Genomic DNA, 22927 nt, shown 5'->3' with positions numbered 1-22927 from the left:
ACGCTACTTATAGTCAGTTTCAGTTTGGAAAGGACAGTAGGCTTCATGGTATGTGTCAGTCCTGGCAATAGTGGTCTCTCAGTTGATCCAACTTTCTTTTGAAAGAGTCGACGGATGGAGCCTCAACCACGTGCTGAGGCAATGAATTCCACTAGTTGATGATTCGATGGGAAAGTCGATAGTCAGCTGACAAGTAATTTGTTCTCGGCTTATGAACTTTTTTGGAGTGTCCTCGTAAATTCTCTGTTTTAGAAGACAAGAAAAATGAGGGCATATCAGGTGCAAATTTATCACTAAGCAATTTGAAAACTGTAATCAAGTCGCCTCTAGTTCTACGATAAGACAGTGAGAAAAGGTTTAGCTTGGCCAGTCGAGCATCATACGAAAGCTTCACTATTCCGGGAATCAGCTTAGTCGCCGTTCTCTGAACCTTTTCCAGAAGCTCACTCTTTTTTAAGCGGAGGCTAGCCGCTTGTATGCAGTACTCAAGTTTAGGACGTACAAACACTGTATACAAAGTCAAAAACGTTTTAGCGTCGACATGACTAAAAGACCTACTTATTGACCATAAGGTTCTAAAACCTTTGGCGGCTATTGCACGGCAGTGTACAGTAGTCTTTAAGTCTTGGCTAACGATGACTCCTAAATCATTACGTGTCTGGGCAACAGGTAGCTCAGTGTTATTCATCGTGTATGTATCTGTACCTTGATGACCAATATGTATCACAACACACTTGGAAGTATTTCTCGGCAACTGCCAGGTTTGAGGCCATTCAGATAATTTCTCCAGGTCATTTAGGAGTTCTTAGCTATCACCCTTACATCGTATCGTTCTCCATATCTTGACATCGTCAGCATATAGCAAGACCGATGATGATAAGAGACGAGCAAGGTCATTCACATACAAGCGGAATAGCACTGGCCCCAAAACTGTACCCTGGGGCACTCCACTAAGCACAGTTTCCCAGCTAGATAACTTTGAGTTCACCCTTACTCTTTATTGGCACCCAACTAGGAAGTCTTTCATCCACATCAATAAATTGCCTCCAATTCCGACGTTTCTTAACTTATATAACAGCCGGTTGTGCGGAACGTTGTCAAAAGCTTTGCTGAAATCAATGAAGGCTTTTGGTCCTTAAGAGCGCACTTATAAGTTAGTGAGACAAGAATAACCTATTCTGAAACCGTGCTGCCTCTCCGAAAGGATCCGGTTTTTATCGAGGTACTTAAACAGCTCCTTCTGAATAATCTTTTCTACGATTTTAGCAACCACACTAGTTAGGCTAACGGGTCGGTAATTCTCAGGTTTATGTTTCGTACCTGTTTTGAAGACAGGATTTACTATGGCGTTCTTTCAGTCTTTTGGTAAACGAGCCTGCGTTACGGATAACTTAAAGCATGTACTTAAAGGGCTTGCAACGAAATTAGATAATTCCTTCAGTAGCCTAGGATCTAATTCATCGGGCCCCGTGGATTTACCTATGTCAAGCTTATTTAGCAGACCAAAGACATCGAGTTCTTTAATGGTCACTCTATCCAGTGTATGCGTGGGGGGATTTGTATGCGCTGACGGGAAGGGTGCTTCTATGGTATATACATTGCTAAAGTAGTTCGAGAACACTTGAGCCTTTCCAAAGTCGTCCTCCACTAATGATGCGGCAGTACTGTTTCCCCATAGTTCAGGAATATTTCGTCTTCTTTTTGTCTTTTGGCTTATATAGGAATACAAGCGTTTAGGACATTCTATGGATTCCTTGACAATATTTTCTTCGTATAACTTCCTAGACTTACGGAGGGTCGAGGCACAGGTATTCCGAGCTTTTCGATACTGAGATTTTATCTCATCGGTCCTCAGTAACCTAAATCTATCCCACATTTTTCTTTTCTTACGGAGAAGGATGTGGGCCTCCCTACTGAACCATGGTGGTGAGTTTTTCGGCCCCTTTGGTATAGTTCAAGGGATGTGAGGTGTGGTAACTTTTAAGTATAAATTTCGAAATGCGTTCCAAGCCGTTTCAATGGAGGACTCTGGGTCTATTGTCCAATCTATTAACGATGCTGAGTGCATGATATCTGGTATGTTTGCTTTCCAGACGTTAGGTCTGGATTGAGCTAACGCGTGCTCGTGATTGACAGTTATATGGAAGTCGAAAGTTAAAACTGCGTGATCAGTTTTACCCAGGGGTGGCATGTAATGGAGGTTCGCAACGTCATCCTCATAGTGAGTAAATGTATGATCTAGTAAGGAAGGTTCAGAGTCCAGGTCGTACCTAGTCGCTTCCTTCACATGTTGCACTAAGGCACATGTGATAACCGCATCAACTAGTTCCTGCTCGAAAGAATTCTCCGACGATTTAGTTCGCAGATTTTCCTAGTCTACCATAGGTGCATTGAAGTCCCCTGAATAACCTCAAACCTGGCAGTTGCCGAGAAATACTTCCAAGTGTGTTGTGATACATATCGGTCATCAAGGTACAGATACATACACGATGAATAACACTGAGCTACCTGTTGCCCAGACACGTAATGATTTAGGAGTCATCGTTAGCCAAGACTTAAAGACTACTGTACACTGCCGTGCAATAGCCGCCAAAGGTTTTAGAACCTTATGGTCAATAAGTAGGTCTTTTAGTCATGTCGACGCTAAAACGTTTTTGACTTTGTATACAGTGTTTGTACGTCCTAAACTTGAGTACTGCATACAAGCGGCTAGCCTCCGCTTAAAAAAGAGTGAGCTTCTGGAAAAGGTTCAGAGAACGGCGACTAAGCTGATTCACGGAATAGTGAAGCTTTCGTATGATGCTCGACTGGCCAAGCTAAACCTTTTCTCACTGTCTTATCGTAGAACTAGAGGCGACTTGATTACAGTTTTCAAATTGCTTAGTGATAAATTTGCACCTGATATGCCCTCATTTTTCTTGTCTTCTAAAACAGAGAATTTACGAGGACACTCCAAAAAAGTTCATAAGCCGAGAACAAATTACTTGTCAGCTGACTATCGACTTTCCCATCGAATCATCAACTAGTGGAATTCATTGCCTCAGCACGTGGTTGAGGCTCCATCCGTCGACTCTTTCAAAAGAAAGTTGGATCAACTGAGAGACCACTATTGCCAGGACTGACACATACCATGAAGCCTACTGTCCTTTCCAAACTGAAACTGAATGTTTAAACGTAGCTCCTCATACACGTTAGCTAATAACGTACTTTCATGATAAACCGAAAGCGTAAAATTGCTGAAAATTGCAACGCTTTCTATATTTTGAAGACACGACTGTATCTTCGTTTTTGGTAGTTGAACCCATGCATGCGACTGAAATTAATCCGTTACTAGAATATTCTGTTCGTTCTTTATTGACGAACTCGCCTGCTGTGTCCTTTTAGTTGTCCTGATTTGATTTGGAAAAATAAAAAGTAATTCCTCAAAATCATTTCATAGTACCTTGTGCATCATAATGAAATGGCCTCTCAATTTGATATGGTCTGACCTATGAAGTCGCTCATCGTAAGTTAGGCCAAAGACCTCTGGAATTGTGGTCTTCTGTACTCTGTAAGAGATCTGGGTCGTCTTCTTAACGGGAGTATGATCCGTAAGGTGACGCAGTTCTGGTAAGCAAAGGCGAAATGTAATTTCTCGGATCTCTTAAGTAAAAGCGTATGAATGTTTGTAATGTACTGGAAATCACTACCCTTATAAGGTTGGATCACAGGATGAGTGATATTGGAGTTAGACGTAGAGTATAGGGTACACCGGTTATTCAGGTCATCAATCTACATCAGTTGATATGAATAAGCTATGTACTACAAATGCTTAGCTGATACTTATCACGCAGTTCAGTATGCAGGAAAGCCTGGAGAAGGTCGATAAAGACCTAGCATCAGTCCCTGAATCTATTTACTGGTGATCTGTGCTGTCTTGACAGTTGGAAATTTCATGGTTTCGTCTTACCTAATAGTCATAGTAAGTGGTTGTAGACGTCGGCTGACATGACTTAAAGTGGTTTGGTTGGATTTGTTCTCCATCTTCTAAATATTAAATTAGTTGTCATACCTAGTTCTTCATTTTTTTGCTTTATTTATTCCTTTTGAGTTGTGTTTTGTTATGTTTAGCACTTATTTCTTTTTAATTCCCTCGCTGTGCTGACATGAGGTTTTGGAATTTAAACCGTTGCATATGCACCCCGAGTCATATGCATGACTGACGTAGTTAATAGGACTTACGGAAAAGTTATCACTTTTATAGTCTCTTTAATCGGAAGTACTTGTAAGAATTTATTCCGAGCTATCAACATAAAAAGCCTAAATCAATGGGTAAAATCAGGCAAAATCGGTTTCATTCGTTGGAATGTATTTGTTTCTCATCTTTCTGTAAATTTCCACCATATCAACATCTTGTTCTTGATTCCTTATTCTGTTTAAGTAATTATTCACCTGGTCATTTCGTTTATCTTCTGTTTCCTAGATTGACCCCTGTCAAGTTTTGCGCTCTATCCACTTGTTGTTCTACTCGCCTTCTCTCCATTATCTTAATCCCTTCAAGTGTGTTACGAGAAATTCAGGCTGACTTCAGACATGGTCGTGGCTGCATCGACCACATATTCACCATTCGTCAGGTTCTGGAACACAGGTATACTTATCGGCGTCCGACAATTGTGGTCTTTCTTGACTTAAAAGCAGCATTTGACTCAATAGACCGCGAGATTCTGTGGCAGTGTCTGTTATTGAAAGGCGTACCTCAGAAGTGCATAAACCTTGTAAAGGCTCTTTACTCGAATACTACTAGTCGAGCCAAAGCTTATGGCGAAATGTCATCTGCTTTTGCAGCCCCAATTGGTGTCCGTCAAGGTTGTCCACTTTCTCCATTTTTGTTTAACTTCATCATAGACTTACTGATGGGTATAACATTCTCGTCGACTGAATTCTCGGGTATTGATCTCCTTCCAGGAGGTCCACTTATCGATTTAGAATACTCAGATGACATAGTCCTGTTTGGTGAAGACGCTGATAAAATTCTGAGTCTTCTGGTAGCACTAAGCAACAATGCCAGAATGTTTGGAATGCGCTTCTCTCCCTCTAAATGCAAGTTGTTGCTTCAGGACTAGTCTGCGTCAACACCTGAACTAAGGATAGGGAGTGAAGTAGTCGAACGCGTTGACAACATCACTTATCTTGGAAGTCTGATCAGCCCTGATGGGTTAGTGTCTGACGAAATCTCAGCACGGATTCGAAAAGCTCGTTTGGCTTTTGCCAACTTACGTCACCTATGACGAAGGCGAGATATCCGTCTATCAATAAAAGGACGAGTATACTGCGCGGCAGTCCGTTCTGTTCTACTTTACGACAGCGAAACATGGCCATTAAGAGTAGAAGACACTCGTAAGCTACTAGTATTTGACCACAGATGCCTTAGAAATATTGCTCGCATTTGCTTGGATCACCGGATAAGTAATAGTGAGGTTAGACACAGGGTATTAAGGAATGATTGTAAATTAGTTGATGAGGTTGTTAATCTTCATCGACTGAGATGGTTGGGCCACGTGCTACGTATGCCCGAACACCGATTACCACGACGTGCAATGCTAACCGGTGCTGGAGATGGTTAGACGAAAGTTAGGGGCGGCCAAACCAAAACGTGGCATCAGTGCTTGAAGTCACTAACTTCTAGTCTGAGCCATGTTGGTAGATGCAGACTACTTGGTTGGGGTCCGCGTGACTATCGTAACCAATGGTTGGAGACTCTTGGTGACATGGCTCTGAATCAATCACAATGGCGTTGGTGTATACACTCTCTGTCTTCCCTTAAACTAAGAGATTAAAATTGCTTCATATCTTTCTTTCTATGAACTAGTTTTTTCTTCCTGTACTATATCCTTGATTGCAATCTTTCTTTTATATATTACCACCTCTAAATTAACTACTTTTATGAATCCGGTGTTCATCTTGCTGTGCTAATGAGGTATGGCAACTTGGACTGATGCATATATGTACCTGGTCCTACCTTGTATCTCACTGACTGACAAGTGTGTTACTATATCGTGTTCCTCTCATTAACTTTGCTACCACGACTTCACTATGTATAACTTTCACATCGTTTTACTGAGTAAATATCTTTCTGCACTTACACCTTGATACAACTCATCAAATGTTGGCCTAAGTACCGATGATAGTTTATATCTAACTTTTATTAAGTTGTTTGGCTACATTTCAATATCGATGGCATTTTAACTAACGGGGATGGTGTTTTTATAGTCTTTTCTATAGATGCAATTAGCTAATAGTATTTGTGCACAATCCATCGTAAAGAAACAATTTCATTGTTGTAAATAATATAAAGGGATAACTTTACTGTCGCTTTTTTTTCGAATGTCCCAGTGAAATAAACAAGCCTACATTGATAATGCTTTCGATTATTTTTTCCTCGAACCCGCAAGTTATAATTGTATATTTCATCATTTTTAAGTAGCTGTATGTTCGTCATAAACGCTAATGGAGCGATGGCACAGTGATTAGACGTTCAGCTTTCGGTCACTAAGTTTCATGTTCCAATCCCTCTCCACCTACTTCGGTTTGGACATCCGGTTATCACCATCACCCCTTACTTTCTGAGTGTAGCTCATACTCACGTACTTGATGAATCTGTCGATATACTATGCATAATAAAATCTATGCTTTTTTGTTACAGATTTTCCCAAATTCTATTCGGTCTATTGAAAGAATTTTGAACTGAATTGAATAAATGGCTTCCAGAAGAGAAATCCTGTCACTTTACAAAAATCTCTTAACATATGTGAATAACCTAAAGCATTCCGATAAAAGTTATCTAAAAAAGAGAATTCAGTCTAGTTTTAAAGAGAATAAAGTGTCTACTGATGATGAATCAACGCGGTTGTACAAGGTATGTATTTAAATTTCTCTCCTGAAATTCTTATTTTCTAGAAAGGTTGCGAAATTTTGCGACTTAAAAGATTTATTTGAATTTCACATTGGTGTACACTTCTTACTTCCCTTCGTGACTTCATTCAGTTCATTTAATTTGCTGGTTTTTTCAGTGATTCATTTTACCAAATAAAAATTCATCCCGTTTGTGGAAACAGAATTCTTACTTTTTGAATCCTTTTATCTCACTTAAAATAAATGTAATACTCGCGTTCCTAAGAAAAAATAGTGTGGCAAATTTTAGTGTGTAGTGGTCAGTAGATGAAATTTGTGTAGACATTGGGTAGAAAGTATTCACATGCTTTATAATTACTGCTTGAAGTATCTAGATTGGTTTTTACCAATCAATAAAGGATCAAGCTTTAATTATTTAGTATGTAACTTCAGAATTTAGTTCATAATATGATATATTAACAAAATGATGAGATCGTGTCGCAATTCACATTATAAAATATTTTAAGATGCACATGTTTTATAAAAATTTTCACGATATGCTTCGCGAAGCAGTAAATTCTTGACTGTCTTCCTAATGTGTGTCATGTTGTCAGCTTATCGTTCAAGTTTGAGTATGGAAGGTAATTTAACATTAGAGTTTTTCAAAAAGACATGCAAAATATAATTCTTGCTCCTCATACTATGACATTTGAAAGTTTGCATTGGTTCACATGACCAATAAGTTTAGCGATATCTGGTAGTCCTGTTCAAAACACATTTCGTTCGACAGATATGTGACTGAGAAGCTGAAACAAACGGCTGTCAGACCAATTTACATTAGTTCAGGGGAGAAAGAATCGTAGGTGAATGCTAAATCAAGTGTTAAATTACTGAAATTCAGGGTTTTTTGAATTATCACTTGTTCTATAATGGTAGATTGTGGTTATCTCGCGGACCACGACCTGAAAGTCTTCATCTCCCTACATGGCCAGACCAGTAGTTAGTGACTTCGTGTACTTATACCAGGTTCTAGATTGTTCGTGACTGAGTAACTATGATCCAGAATTATTTGACTAGTAATACCTTAAACAACGTTTCTATCCATACAATTAATTGTACTAAACCTAAATAATTCAACTTATCTTAACATGGTAGACGATTGACCTGTTCCTTACTCTTCTCCTATATCATGTATTATTCAAGGAAGCGACTCTAGATGTGCCCATCCAACAAAGAGGGTAATTTGGTTCGATGTTGCTTACTTGTCGTTTCTATTATGTTAAGGAGACGTTGAGATCTTTCAAGGACGGGTAGACTGTCAACTTTGATTCATCTTAAGTACCGGATTAGATCAAACTATCAGACTTTGATTCTTGTTCATGAAAATAGTTGGTATGCTAATTTTCTGAGGTAAACTACTATCGAAAGTATGACTCAGTTTACTATTTATACTGATGACAGCTCCTTTGAAACTTCAAATAGTCAAACTACTATCATTTTATGAGTAGTTCATGTACCTTAAGTAAAATTACTGATGTTAGCCAATTAAATTTATTCCACTCCCATAATACCATTCATTTCGAAGAAAAAAATGCATTGGTAGTAGGGCATTATCTACAATGCAAAAAATAATAGGAAAATGAATTACTACTATATAACTCTTCTGATTCTCATATTAAATAAACCGAATATGGGCACTAGTATTTTCCTGAATAAACGTAAGAATATATTTAAAAGACATCTCGGTGTAGGTATTCCTAAAGATTTTAACAGATCAACTTTCTTGGCTATTTATTAATATAAATCAAACAAGTTATGAATGTGTTATGTGAAGGTATGATTTATTCAAAAGATAGTTCTCATATTTGATTGATGTTAGATAATCAATAGTCACATGATGCTAAGTTCAAAAACTTCAACTATGAGTTGCATTGACTTATACTTGACTAGACCCCAAACGTTTCGTTCTTGTTGGAACTCTTATTAAATTTGGTGGATAAATAAAGATAAAATAAATACAGTAATTTACTAAAGCTCAGCTTTTATGAAAGTTTAAGTCAACTCATCCATCAGGTACTCGAATATGAGCCACACTCTAAGTTTGAGGACTAGTGATACTACCCCGTTACTTAAGGTGAAGTAGGTGGAGCGGAGTTCTAACCTGGGGATTCGTGGCTGAGAGTTAAATGCCGTAACCACTAAGCTTCTATGAAATGCCAGTTACACATGAAAGTAACATATTTAACGGGAGATAAGTGTTAATATTTCCTTTAAGGAAGTAAATGAACTAGTTAACAAACTATACAGTGAATACCCACTTTGTATTTCATAAGCAAACGTAATATAATTGTGCAACCGAAGTGATTACATGATTTATTTCAATGTCACACCCCTTGTTTTAAATATTAAGCAAATCCTAAATAAGCATTTTTCAAAAGAATGATCTACTGTCTTGCAAATTATAAGAAAGGATTTAAATTATTTCGTTGCCGGTAATCTTGGGTGATTTTTGATCAGTCGGTACCTCATATAAGCATTTTCCACTGCTAGTCACTGGTCCATCTATTCTGCAAAAACGTCTTACAGATTATTATAGATATTACGCAAGTTTCTCGAGATTTGATAGTAACAAGCTATTATTGTAACATTTTATATACTGACACGTTGTTTACAAAGTCTTGTGATAGTACCCGATTGCCAAAATCAAAGTAAATATGAAAGAGTTCTATTTTACCACCTGTTAGTAGTTTGTCAGCTATAGAACGATTGGCTGTGTAGCAATACTCAGTTTACTAGCCAATGTTAGAAACTACACTCATCAAGTATCTTGATTTAAAATATTGATTGATTTATTATGCCAATAGATGCTTATATTGTTTCTAATTTTCTCAATTACTACTCGACATTATGATTATGATTTCGGAATTTCATGTTCTAACAATTACTGTCACCGGTTTGAACTTCAATCCCAGACGGTTGTTATCATTATCTCTAGTATAAAAGATACGTCTTAAAAGTAATTATATTTATTAGTTTTTCTTTACTGGGTGAAGTTGTAGCGATCATTTTTATTTCAAATAATACAGATTTGAACCTCATTTTTAATTTCTAAAAACTTTTATAGACTTGAGAAGAAGGACAAATTATAAAAATTTCAGACTAATAACTTAGAACAGGTATAATATATGTTTAGTAGGATCAAACAAACAGCGTGAATTTTATTTTATTACAAAGAATGAGTTTATGTTAGTAACTGACGAAAACAAGGTATGGTCATTAATAATTCCAGTTCATTCACAATTGATCTAAATATCTCAACCTCTATCCATTAATATGTACAATGGAATTGCAATTTAAGAAAAGGTATCTTGAAATTTTTTTCGAATAATGTTTAAAGTTTGAGAAGCTCTACTGAATAAGTCAAAGACAATATTTAATTAAAGGTTTATGTAAGTAGCTGTCTATTTGAAAAAATCGTTTGAATTATCAACTAAACTGATGAAATTGTCTTGAGAATATACCATACATTCTGATCACTCTCTATTCTTTATTTAATTTTAAGTAGATTTCAACGACATGTTAGTGTGATTTAAGTATATATTTATTTAGATATATATTTTGAATAAATAATTTTTTTTATTAGACAAGCTTTATAGAGACCTTATTTTACAATTGCCTTTTCAAATCACATTTTATTACTAACAAATTGTAAGTAGTATCGTTCATAAATAAAAATTCCATTGGTAAAGTGAACAATAGCAAATTTATATACTGTTGCAGTTTAGTAACTGTGTCTTCAGAATAATGTACTTATTTGATAGCTCAATGAATTTTTCGCTCACAAATTGTCCCCCTAATATACAAATGTAAGTCGTAAATCTGACCTAATATCTGCTAACCGACTAAAATGAATATACTCTTATTCGATATTCGAGTTATTCATCAAAAAGCCTCTATCAATAATCTAGATATGTGTTAAAAGCTTTCTCATCTTATCAGTTGAGCAATTATTATTCATTCAGTTTGGAGGATATTGATAATATATAAGCCACTATGAATTTCGAGTTCTGATATTTCGTACACTCATTGATTCGAACAGACAAAGAAACGAGGTGGAGAAAGCGAAGTGAAGCGGACAATTTCCTTGGAAAAATGGGAAACGAAGTGATTCAGAGAAGGCGAGTGATCCAAATCGATTTAATCAAGCGTGACTCTATATTTATACTCAGGAAAAATACGTTACAGACACGTAATGAATAGGGTGAGAAATTAACGCACATGCGCTCATATAGAAACAGTCAAAGTTAATAAGCGAATAATTAACAAGGTCAAAATGTGATTGAAGAAGAATGAATAAATTAGTTTATCCAGAAGCTTTAATGACCCATGTGAGCTTGACATAGTACCAGTCACTACATATATGTTTCACTTAATTTGGAACCTGATTTGCAGTGTACACACATGATCGGAGGTTTTGTGAGAAGCTATGGTCAATAGAGTTCAACTACGTCAGAAATGAAACAGTAATCGCTGTGTTGCTAACTGAGTGCAGTTGGAAATGCTGGTCTTTAGCAAAACATCTCAAGGTACTGGTTTCAATCATGATTAGGGTCGCGGGAATCCATAAAATATCAAGTCCCAAACTGGGGTATTATAGGTGTTCGGTTCTTTTGATTTCCTGTGGTCTCCCAGCTTTTATCAGTTAATGACGCAAATCAAGTTTATTGACTCTCTATATTAATCATATCCGTTTGTTTAGTGATGACTAACATCCAAATGGATTCATATAGTTGTATTGAGAAGCTGGTATCCATCTAACATCCAGTACAGCTAAACTGAGTGTTAGACAAACATCGTTGTTGACAAATAATATGAAATTATCGACTATTCTATTGAAATACAATAGTTATTCATAATTATTTGAAGGAAAACTATTCTAAAAACTAATACAACGTAGAAAATAAAGTAATACCACTATTTTTATATCTTGAATTCAATAAGATTCTTCATTTTTTGGATTGTCAACTTTCCTATAATTGTGGGTAAAGATTAACTTATAACTTAACATTATAAGCAGATATGGATGGTGGTTAGCAGCTAAATCCGAGACGTGTGTGTCATCTTGTTTGGGACTTTAGCTGAATGTACCTGCATCCCTGAGTTGATGTTCATTCCGGAACTCGAACCCAATGCCATCGCGTTATTCACTTAGCTTTTGGGGCCAGTTACCTAATGGTTTGTGAAATGGGTTGAATTTTCGATTAATTTGTAGTGGTTGTTTAAATTTTTCCATTGTTGTTTTAGGACTCTTAATGATCAGTCTCTTTTTGGCATTTGTACATCCAGAGGGAACATTAACTCTGAAATGGAGGTACACCTAACTGACGAGTCCCAAATATGATGGTACTCACTTCCTGGATTCTACTGCCAACAACCATCCATCTCTGATTTGAAAAAAAAAAACCTTTTAACTTAATCGCGATATCGGGGCCATGTACACAGGATACGCATATGCCAACAAGAGACTGATCAATGGGAAGATTCAAATTACCAATACATATGAATTAGTAATCTGGTCTCCTAATTACCAACTAAAGTGCATGACTTAACGACCCCGTTAAAGTGATCTTTGTTAGTTCACTCGTGAAATATGTGAAAATAATATATAGTTTCTTTTAAAAAAAACTAATAAGATCATATTTAAATGGTTTACATTTGTTTAGTTCTGTCCAAATTCAGACAAATTGGATGTTACAACTGATCTCGACTGCATAATTGTTACGTCATCAAAATGAATACTAATTTAATTGAGAATAATTTTTACAGTTCATCCTTAATTGTTCACATTCATATGTTTTCACACAAAATAATGTTTCATACAACATGGTGCTCCTTTACTTATTTCTAAATATTCTGAGGTCAAGTCATTAACTTGTTTTAAATAATAAATAGCTGAACAAATCTAAAATGAGACAACAAATATATTTGTTACATTATCACATTAGAATATGAGAATTAAAGCTTATGGTTAATTCCCCATCTCTTGAATTATTTACAACTAATTTTATACGTCAAGATGACAACAAAATAGCTTCATCTGACTCATGATCTCAACTACTAAAATTACAATAATATCCACAAACTCCTTTCTGATACTAATCAACATATACTCACTAGTTGACTGACTTCAAGAGGTATTTCCTGGAGTTCTAGTGAGAAGCAGTGACCAATGGAGTTCAACCGGGTCTGTTGCGAGGTAATAACTCACTGAAGGCATTGGTGAATGTGTCGCTCAATTTCATGGATTGGTTGAAGTTAGACATTAACACCGTTGGGTCCCGGCCGGCTCAGTGGGCTAGAGGTTAGGCGTTCGCGGGCGAAACCGATAGGTCCTGTGTTCGAGTCTCGCGAGGCGGGTCGTGGATGCGCACTGCTGAGGAGTCCCGCAGTGGGACGAAACGGCCGTCCAGTAATCCCAAGTTTTCCGTGGTGGTGTAGCTTCAATTTACTCATAATCTCAACTATTAAAAATAACAAAAATAAAGTTTGTATGGATCAAATCGACATCTATCAATCTCTGGTTCTATGATAACTATGAGTCATCAGTCCCAGAGGTAAAAAATCTTCACAAAAAATGGATGAGTTATTCGTGCTTATATGATATTTGACATTCTTTTCTAAAACTAACATTAACGTAACCATCAGTAAGTATAATACATTTTATTTTGTATTTAATTCCATTAGTTAGCATTACATTTTACAATGTTGTTTCTTCGAATTACGCAAACAGATAAGTAAATGTTCAATTCTAGAAAGTATTCACATCTTATTTTCTTGAAACAACCATCTATCAGCTATTGACTAATTCTTATCAAAATACAATCCATATTCAATTATGTTTATTCTCATTTAAAATGTTAATAGACTAATATAAGCTTTTCTTTTCTTTTTGTTTAAACGTGAAAAATTGTTCTCGTTGTTCACAATTGAATAATTTTATTGATCTGTGTTCATCAAAGTCATCTGGTGAAAAATTGCTTTTTTTTTTAGAAAAAACCCCGTTGTCAAGACAGATAGATATGAACATTAGAATCACTATTCCTTCTTGACATTAACAATAATTCAGCTAAGTGGTAGCAAGTGAATTTAAATGATAAAATAAGTTTTGAAGTAATAATAATCATTTCTTTTTCTTAAAAAAAAGGTAGCAGAGAGAAAAAATGACTAGAAGCAAAGCTAAACAATAATAAAATGACAACAATTTGTGAAAAACACACTGTGTACCACGTATTTTCATTTAGGTGTACACTGTGAGGTCATATGCAGTTCAGTTTCTATATCAGTATACACTATAGTTTCTATTCATATTAAACTAACAATAATAATAATAACATGTATGAACATGGTTACTTGTATAAACTCAGATAGATGAATAAGAAAGTAGTAACATATGTACTCATGCCTAAGTGAAAAATAATTTTCATGTACAATGGAGAAAAGCATTTGTCACTCGCAAAATATTTTTTCACTTTTTTTTTACAATGTAACAACCTACCTACCTTAGTTTTTATTTGTCTTTTAGTACTCAGTATTTTTGTGTGTGTTTTAGTTACCCTCAAGGTGAGTAATTACAATTAGAAATATTTTAAAAAAAATCAACTTATCATGAATATAAACATGGTTATTACCATTTTAACATAAATCAATCGATCGTTAACATTAGAAATATATCTTCTTTAGTAGTTCACATCTAGCCTGGAGATATTTTGGGTATTAGGGGAGGGTGCATGAGGAAAGCTGAAAAAAAGAGGACAAGAGTTAAGGTGATTCTACGACGTGGCAAATGCACAGAATTCACTTACACTTAATAACAAAAACAGTCGACAAGAGTTAGCAGTAACACAAGCGTGAAACTAAGACATTCTGATAATCTAGACTAGAATTTGATGGAGTAAGAAAGTTTTTGAATTCGTTACACTTCAGTGGTAATAACACCCCATTTATCCAATACTACGTGTTTAGTCAAAATCTAAGATTCCCAGCAAAAAAGTATGCATGAAATGCAAGCGGATGCTTCGCAAAAATATTAAAATGAAGTTATACAACAGCGATCTATCTACCATTTTATCCTCAACGGAAAAACTTTAATATCAATTTCTTTCTTACAACCATTTATACTAGTAAAGGTATTAGCAAGCATTTCCATTGCATTTTGCATGTGTATTTTTTGATGTAGTTTCATATTTGTTCTGTTAAAGATAAGTTTACGATGAAAAAATTTTTCAGTCACTGCAAAGTTTTGTTAAAATAGTATGTGCAAAATAAGGTAATATCATCTGTCCAACAACATTCATTATTGAATCAATATTTAATATAATCATGTTAATAGCTTGTTTCGTTACTCTTTATACAACAAAATTGTGCTCTTTCAAATATGTTCTCATTTAACATTAGAACCAATCAAATGGTTATGTATAAAGTAATTAACTCCGCCTGGAGCCTCTCTGCGGCTACTGCCGGTCCCAATCCTGGATAAAGGAGGGGAGTTGCGCATGGAGTTAGCAACCCCATCCCTTAGAAAACTAACTCGCTGAAAAAACGCTAACCAGTGTAAAATAAGATGGTCATAGTCATTAATTCAGAAAAAATCCATGGGAAAATAACTTATAGACAGAGCTGTTGATTAAAAGATGATAAATTAAAAAAACCTGGTTGTTAGCATCTGTTTTAAGAGGTCACTTAATGCTTCTTACCATTAATTTATATCAAATTTAGAACCCTCACCAATTTTGAGCTTCGATTTAATAGATTTATAAGCATTAGCAAAATATAGAAACTGTTACCTTTCCCTCTACTAACGTACCCCATCTTGGTAGTTACCTTCATTAATTACTGTTGAAATTTCCTGAAAAACTTAGAAAGGTGGTTGGTTCATGATCCCATTACTTCAAAGGAAAGATATTCACATTGAATCGGTATAGGAAGCCTCCGTGTTTATGTAGTGCATCTCTTGATGTCTATGAAGATTTTCGTTCAAACAGATAATTGCTGATCACTTAGTAATAATACAAATCTTTTACAATCAAATGAATTTACTTTACTTCAATGTGATGACTCCATCAGATACAACTGGCACTCCTAAGGTACCTGTGATTATATTTCTTCATCATTCTAACAGTTATATACCGGGGAATAACTGAACACTAGTTCTCTAAGCTCAACTCCTCATAGTTAAGTAAATTATTGAACCTCTAATGTTAGACAACATTTGAGTGTGCTTTAAATGAAAAGAAAGATTCAGACCGTTTCGTAAAAAGAAAGCGGTTTATTCGTGAAACAAAATACTGTAACAGAATATTTAAATTTCACATAAAAATTTAAAGATGATGTTAAAATTGAACTACAAGAATGAAGGTAATAGAGTATGATACGGCTGAGAGAAACCTTATGTCAAGACAACTTGATTTCAAAGGTGAGGAAATATCTGAGAAGATTGATTCTAAGGTAAGGACTTCATTAAAAAGAACTTGATAGGCCCCAAAAAATATTTTAATTGGTCAAATGAATTCCTCGTTAAAAAAATGGACAGATACTCCCGTTAGGTTACTCTGAATTGTGTATATCAAGTTACATGTACATGACGAAGCAAAAGTAGTGGAAGGAAAGGAAAGTTAACGTTCGCATCTCCAAGCACACTCCTTAGAAATTGAGACAAAGAGGTCAACACGCCTTCAATATTGTGACTGCCTATCATTTACCTAATACTGTATATAAAGCTGAGATTTCAAAACAATTCAAAGTTATTGATAAACAAACGGTCTCCAACTCTACGTTTTGCCTAAATCAAATACCTTAAATCGGATTTGTACATTCATAACGATGTTGTTATCACTTTGGCATCCCCCCGGTGACCTCAATTTCCAATGTGTAGTTGTTCAACAATTGGTATCTACAATAAGAAATTCACTTTTCTCATTCTTTCTTGGACTTTATTTGAGCTCCACTCATTTTAATTTAATAATCAATCCTTTTTGCTGTTATTACGTAACTTTTAATATTTTTGTGATTAATCTGTCTCTATCCTCTTTTAAAATTCCCTACTAGAACTTCCATATTATTATTATTACCATTTTATGAATCCTTATTGATGAGAACTTTTTTAATCTAAAGTATGTACACAGTTTATTTTTTGGAATAATTGACACCATTACTTCTAAACTGTATGTAAGTAAATGAAAATTAACCACGAAATGTTTCTATTCATATTATTCTGCTATGTTCGTTCTCGTCTAAGTTCATTTTATCACTGGGAAAATTGTGTGAAAAATCCTATATTCAATCAGAAACTATCCACCTCACAGAATCAATAAATCAAACGTTATAGGTGCTATCATTGTAGTGAACGAGAACACCAGTGGAGACAGCTAAATGTATTTGAAAACAAAATTACAGAATCTTAGTAAAATTTGAGAACCATACAGTAAATAATTTATTTGCAAAATATCTATCAGTTGTCTCAGACTTGATTGTTCCTTTGTTTCCATATCAATCATTCTCTGTTTTCATTCTGTTCTCTTCAATCTTCTCCACTTTCTGCCTCCAAGCATTCCACTTTTGATTGGTGATACATACTACTTATATTTGTCTATATCACTAGCACACATCACACAATTCTCCTACTTTTATGGCAATATCGGTCAAATATTTTTTCCTCATAAAAAGTTGATTTATTTTATTTAAAATACTTAATAACTAATTGTAATCCTTATTTATTTAAACAAAAGTCTGACCAGTATACAACTGAGAAAAAAATATGTATTTACTAAACAAAATGCATTAAACTATGAAATTAAAGTATTATATTATAAAGTAATTTGTAATGCACATTCTTAATTCATTTTGTCCCATCCTAATTGTAACCAAATTTTTTCAAGCCATAATTGAACATCTTGATCATGTAATAATATAACAGAAAATAAATTTGAACGTAATTCAATGGGTAAACTATAACGTAAACGATTACGTAATTTCAAGTCAATCATTAATTGATTAAAACATTCTAATGTAAATTGTAATAAACGTTTAGCTTTTATAAATATTATTTTATCATATTGTTCATATAAATGAATTTTATGCTTAAATTGTTGTTGTATTTCAATAGTGAATTTTTGTACCATATATTGAATCATTTGTGTAAGACATGAAATTAATTCATTAAATAAACTACGATTATGATAGAGACAAGTTCGTTGATTTGGACAATTCAATAAACGTGCTAATAAAATAAGTGCTATAGTTTTTCCAATTTCAGTATGACATTGAATTAATGCTTTCAATGTTTGTTTAAATAAATCATTTAAAACATAATAAGTATTATGAATAGAATTAAAATTCACTTGTTTATCGGTTATTTCTAATCTTTCTTCACTTATTGTTTCATCATTGAAATGTGTATTAGATTCTGGCAAAAGAAAATCTTCTATTTCATTGATTGATAATTTACTTGTTACTGTACCATATAAACTTAATAAACTAATACGTAAATGTTCAGTATCATCAGTTTGACATTCAATGTTAAAATAAGGTAATAAATATGTTAAAAGACCTGTGCTAATAAAATCAGTACGAAATTTGTTGTTGAGTATAATTTGTTGAAATATTGCAATTATTGAACATATAATCTGAAAAATAAACAGAAAAAAAGAACCCCCACCAGAAATGGAGAGAAATTAAAAAAAACAATCAAATAAATATATAAGTTTTTGATTGAGATCATGAACCGATTGATGTTAGACCACCACAATTGAAAACTTGGAAGCACTGGACGGCCGTTTCGTCCTATTGTGGGACTCCTCAGCAGTGCGCATCCACGATCCCGCTCACGGGATTCGAACCCAGGGCCTTCGGTTTCGCCCGCGAACGCTTAAGCAACTGGACCACTGAGTCGGCATGCAATAGTGATAGTTTCTAACATCAACCAATCCACGAAATTGCGCGACCAACTTCCGTTGTACTGAGGTAGATACCTGTCTCTACCCGACAAGGATTAGCTCCACTGGTCACGGCTTCTCACTAGAACTCCGAGAATTCCCTCACGAAGCTAGTCACTAGTGAGCACATGTTGATTACTAGTATAGGAGTTGTGGAGATTATTAAGTTTTTGATTGAGATCATGAACCGATTGATGTTAGACCACCACAATTGAAAACTTGGATTGATGTTAGAAACTATCACCATTGCATGCCGGCTCAGTGGTCCAGTTGCTTAAGCGTTCGCGGGCGAAACCGAAGGCCCTGGGTTCGAATCCCGTGAGCGGGATCGTGGATGCGCACTGCTGAGGAGTCCCACAATAGGACGAAACGGCCGTCCAGTGCTTCCAGGTTTTCAATTGTGGTGGTCTAACATCAATCGGTTCATGATCTCAATCAAAAACATAATAATCTCCACAACTCCTATACTAGAAATATATAAGTGAAAAATTATAACTTCACTAAGTTTGTTCATGCGATAAGTGGAATTTATTATACTTAAACTCAGTGCGTTAGTACACATTATTTACCATCCATCTAAATTCTGTACTTGTTTGAATACTGTAATATCAAAGGTAAATTAAAACATAATATAATTTATTTACTAAATGTTGATTCATGTACTCAGTTTTAAGATACACGCATATGTCCGAGAGCTGGAGATATAATTTAGCTATCTAGACTGAATTAGGTGAAGTGAGCTTTAAACCAGATACCTGATTGTTTAAAGTTGTTTGCTCTAACCGATAAGCTATCGATCCCACAGTAACAATATGGGTATTGGGGTATGTGGGTTCAGAACTAGCGCCTTCATTGTTTTGTGATTTTCGTCAACAAATAAATGAGTTTAATATTATAGAAAGTACAGAGATATTACAGAATAAATTTGTTAACTGCTACATGGTCATTTACACTGTTATATGACAATTTGTATGTTTAAATGTTGCAAAAATCAATGTCTAACGTTATCAAGTATTTACAACTTTTCACTATATAAATGTTCACTCATTCTGAAACTCAATGTGTGGGGAATCGTTTATTAATCAGTGTTTTGATAACTTCCCCTTGATCATTATTCACTTTTCTCAGTTTATTTCCATTCATTTCTTTAATTTCTGAGGTTGAAATGTATCTTCTCCGGGAATTTTTCGTTTATCTATTTACATAATACTAAACACAACGATTAAGACGTCTGTCAGTTTTTAATTTACACTATTATTCGGTTTTCTGACTCTCTAAGATCAAAAATATTTCATGAATTTACGTCAAAGATCTTGATAAGAATGATATCAGGAAGTCATTTTTATATTCTTTAACCTTACTAAAATATAGGTTCAATGGCCCATCACGTAATATTTTGGGACTCCTCAGTAGTGCTCATCCACAGACGAAACGGCCATCCAGTGCTTTCAGGTTTTCAGTAGTGGTCTAACATCAATCGGTTCATGATCTCAATCAGAAACTTGATAATCTCCACAACTCCATACTGACCATTAAATAATAGTCCACATATTTACCCTGTTCAATTAAACTGTTTGACCGCGCACTTAAGAATGAAAACATTAGTTCTAATGTCTCAATGATTTTCAAGTCTAACAAGTTTTTTGTTCAACATCGAAACTAATATGACACACAAATATGCGTTCCAATTTCCAAACAATGCTGATCGAGGAAGTCTGGTTTTTCGTAATGTTTATGACGAGCTTTTTTATATCTCACATAGGCATTCAATTTCAAAAATACTCCATTTTGCCCACTGAATACATCGTATTCAAATTAATGTAAAATCTGCAGATCGCAATTTTTGTCTAACCGCCTTGTACAACGAATTCTTCCACTTGCGTTCCCAATATAACTAGCTCTACCGGAGTTGGTGAACATTTAGATTGATATAAAAGATGGATTAACATGTATTATCTTTAGTTACAGCTGCTAAAAACATTAGATTTAATTGTGGGTTAAACAATTTGAATGTAGTATACATTTTCTGCTGAGAATTCCTAATATACCGACACAATTCTATTGGTGACATCACCTCTGTACTCCAGTTTTAAAAACAATAGTGCCTTGGTTATTATTATTTATGGCTTTATCTTAGACTTGTTCATCTAGTTATTTATAAATTTGTTGTGAACGAGAACATAGGTAGGGACAACAGATTATATCCGAACACAAAACTAAAGAATCTAATCGTAAAACATGAGAACCATACATTGCATACTTCGTTTGCAAATATCCATCATATATACTTCAAATTCTGTATAATTCATTCCCATCCTTTTCAGTTAGATCTTCTTAGGCCTCTGAAGACAGGGTTTCCACTTCCAATTGATGTTACATACTACTTATGCCGACAAATATAAGTAGCATACACCACAGTTCTTCTAAATATTTATTTCTACTAAATGCATTAAAGATAGTATTTAGTTCTTTTACAACGGTCTTTTGTAACTAAATTAATTCAACTCAATAAGTTAAACCTTCACTGAATCCCTGTTGTTGTTTGTTGCATCAAACATACTAGCATATTGCTCTATAAACTTCTGAACAATTTCCTTGGTAGTTAGTCAAGTTAAAATCAAGAATATTCAAGAGTTCTTCGTTTTCTCACTTGATAGATAGACACAATATATCGAGTGGACTTAAATAAAATCTTTATATGCACAGAAGCACATGATTTCAATGACAAAAAGTAATTATAAATGATTATTAAGAAACCTTATTTATTTAACGATAAAAGATTAAATGATAGATGAGTTGATTTTTACACACACACACACACATGCACTTACTTCCAATGATTCTGATGAAAGTGATATACTTTTATCAGTTGGATAATGTTGTACAATTTCTAGGAGTAATGCAGCTATAATACCTGGACGTGAATAAATTAAATATCCTATATCCAATTTATTATCATCAATAGATTTACAAATGTCAATGATAGCAGTTTTACGAAATTGTGGATTAATTATTTGATTAGATAATTGATTCATATTATCTAAATATAAATTTGAAACTGTATCATTATGATATTTTGTATGGGTCAATTTAAAGTTGAAATCTAAATTTGTATTATTCAAATTTATTGTAGTATTTTCTTGACTGAAGTGTTTTTCTTTAAGTAGTGAATTATGCTTTGATGTATGCGAATAGACTAAACATTGGATTTCATTATTTTGAATAGTCAAATTCTTAGAATGATTTTCCATTGTTCATCGAATAGATATCATGATAAGACCATTTATACAATCATTTATGCGTATATATTATTTATATGAACAAATAATGAGTATTATTCATAGTCTGTTTTGTCTTCTCTATCAATTAAGCAACATTATTACGTAATGTACTCGGAGTAGTAACTTTTTGTCCAAAGTATAATACAAATACCATTTTAGATTAGATCAATATATGTTTAGGTCATTAAGTGATATTTTAATAAATGAAAATAGTCAAGGATTGATCATAGACCTTCTGCTGGTGATTAATTATCAATAGTATGTATTGAAGTAATTCATATTTAATCTGAAAGTTATCCAATTGTTGGAAATCAATAGGTAGCTTTATAATCAGTCAATTATCTCGTTTATTTAGATTTTAAGTTTACTAAATAAAATAAACATATGTGTTCTATAAATTGGTTGTATAAATAGTTCTGTTGATTAGCAATGATACACTTTATAGGGATCCTTAAAGATAATACAAGTGATTTATTTCAATTCCAAGTAGAATAGTTCTATCTCCTTTACTGATGCAACATGTTGTAACCTGAATATTTAGCTTTTCTCCACTTCTGTAAATTGTTGAAAACGATCTCATATAAAAACTAACCGTTTTTCGATTATTATTATTATTATTATTATTATTATTATTATTATTATTATTAGTGTCAGTTATGTATTCTGATAATGGATACCAGCGGAATTCAAGAAGCACGTTTGATCATATTTAAGACTTGTAAGTAAATAATTAAATATATGGACTAATGGTAAGCAAGGAACTGGCAAGAGGTACTCAACGACTCT

At 34.2% G+C, this 22927-nt stretch overlaps 2 protein-coding genes across 2 annotated transcripts; one reads left to right on the top strand and one right to left on the bottom strand.

The window, feature by feature from the left end:
- The first annotated feature begins 108 nt into the window (after nucleotides 1-108).
- MS3_00000436 (uncharacterized protein) lies at nucleotides 109-7528 on the top strand. Its single transcript, XM_051208203.1, has 2 exons — nucleotides 109-6895; nucleotides 6941-7528. Exon 1 carries the CDS (start codon nucleotides 4308-4310, stop codon nucleotides 5100-5102), a length of 795 nt encoding a protein of 264 aa, XP_051066511.1. The 5' UTR covers nucleotides 109-4307; the 3' UTR covers nucleotides 5103-6895; nucleotides 6941-7528.
- Nucleotides 7529-17665: 10137 nt separating this feature from the next.
- Nucleotides 17666-22111, bottom strand: MS3_00007650 (uncharacterized protein; the record flags this gene model as incomplete). Its single annotated transcript, XM_012939912.2, has 2 exons — nucleotides 17666-18551; nucleotides 21692-22111. 2 exons carry the CDS (start codon nucleotides 22109-22111, stop codon nucleotides 17760-17762), a joined length of 1212 nt encoding a protein of 403 aa, XP_012795366.1. The 3' UTR covers nucleotides 17666-17759.
- Nucleotides 22112-22927: the final 816 nt, after the last annotated feature.

The sequence above is a fragment of the Schistosoma haematobium genome, chromosome 4 (genome assembly GCF_000699445.3).
Source record: "Schistosoma haematobium chromosome 4, whole genome shotgun sequence".
Classification (NCBI taxonomy): domain Eukaryota; kingdom Metazoa; phylum Platyhelminthes; class Trematoda; order Strigeidida; family Schistosomatidae; genus Schistosoma; species Schistosoma haematobium.
The sequence above is the reverse complement of the archived record's forward strand: the minus strand, read 5'-3'. Positions and strand labels throughout refer to the sequence as shown.

Bases quoted from the DNA above. Each gene is read 5' to 3' on its own strand.
- MS3_00000436 (XM_051208203.1), top strand. From the start codon at position 4,308: ATGGGTAAAATCAGGCAAAATCGGTTTCATTCGTTGGAATGTATTTGT.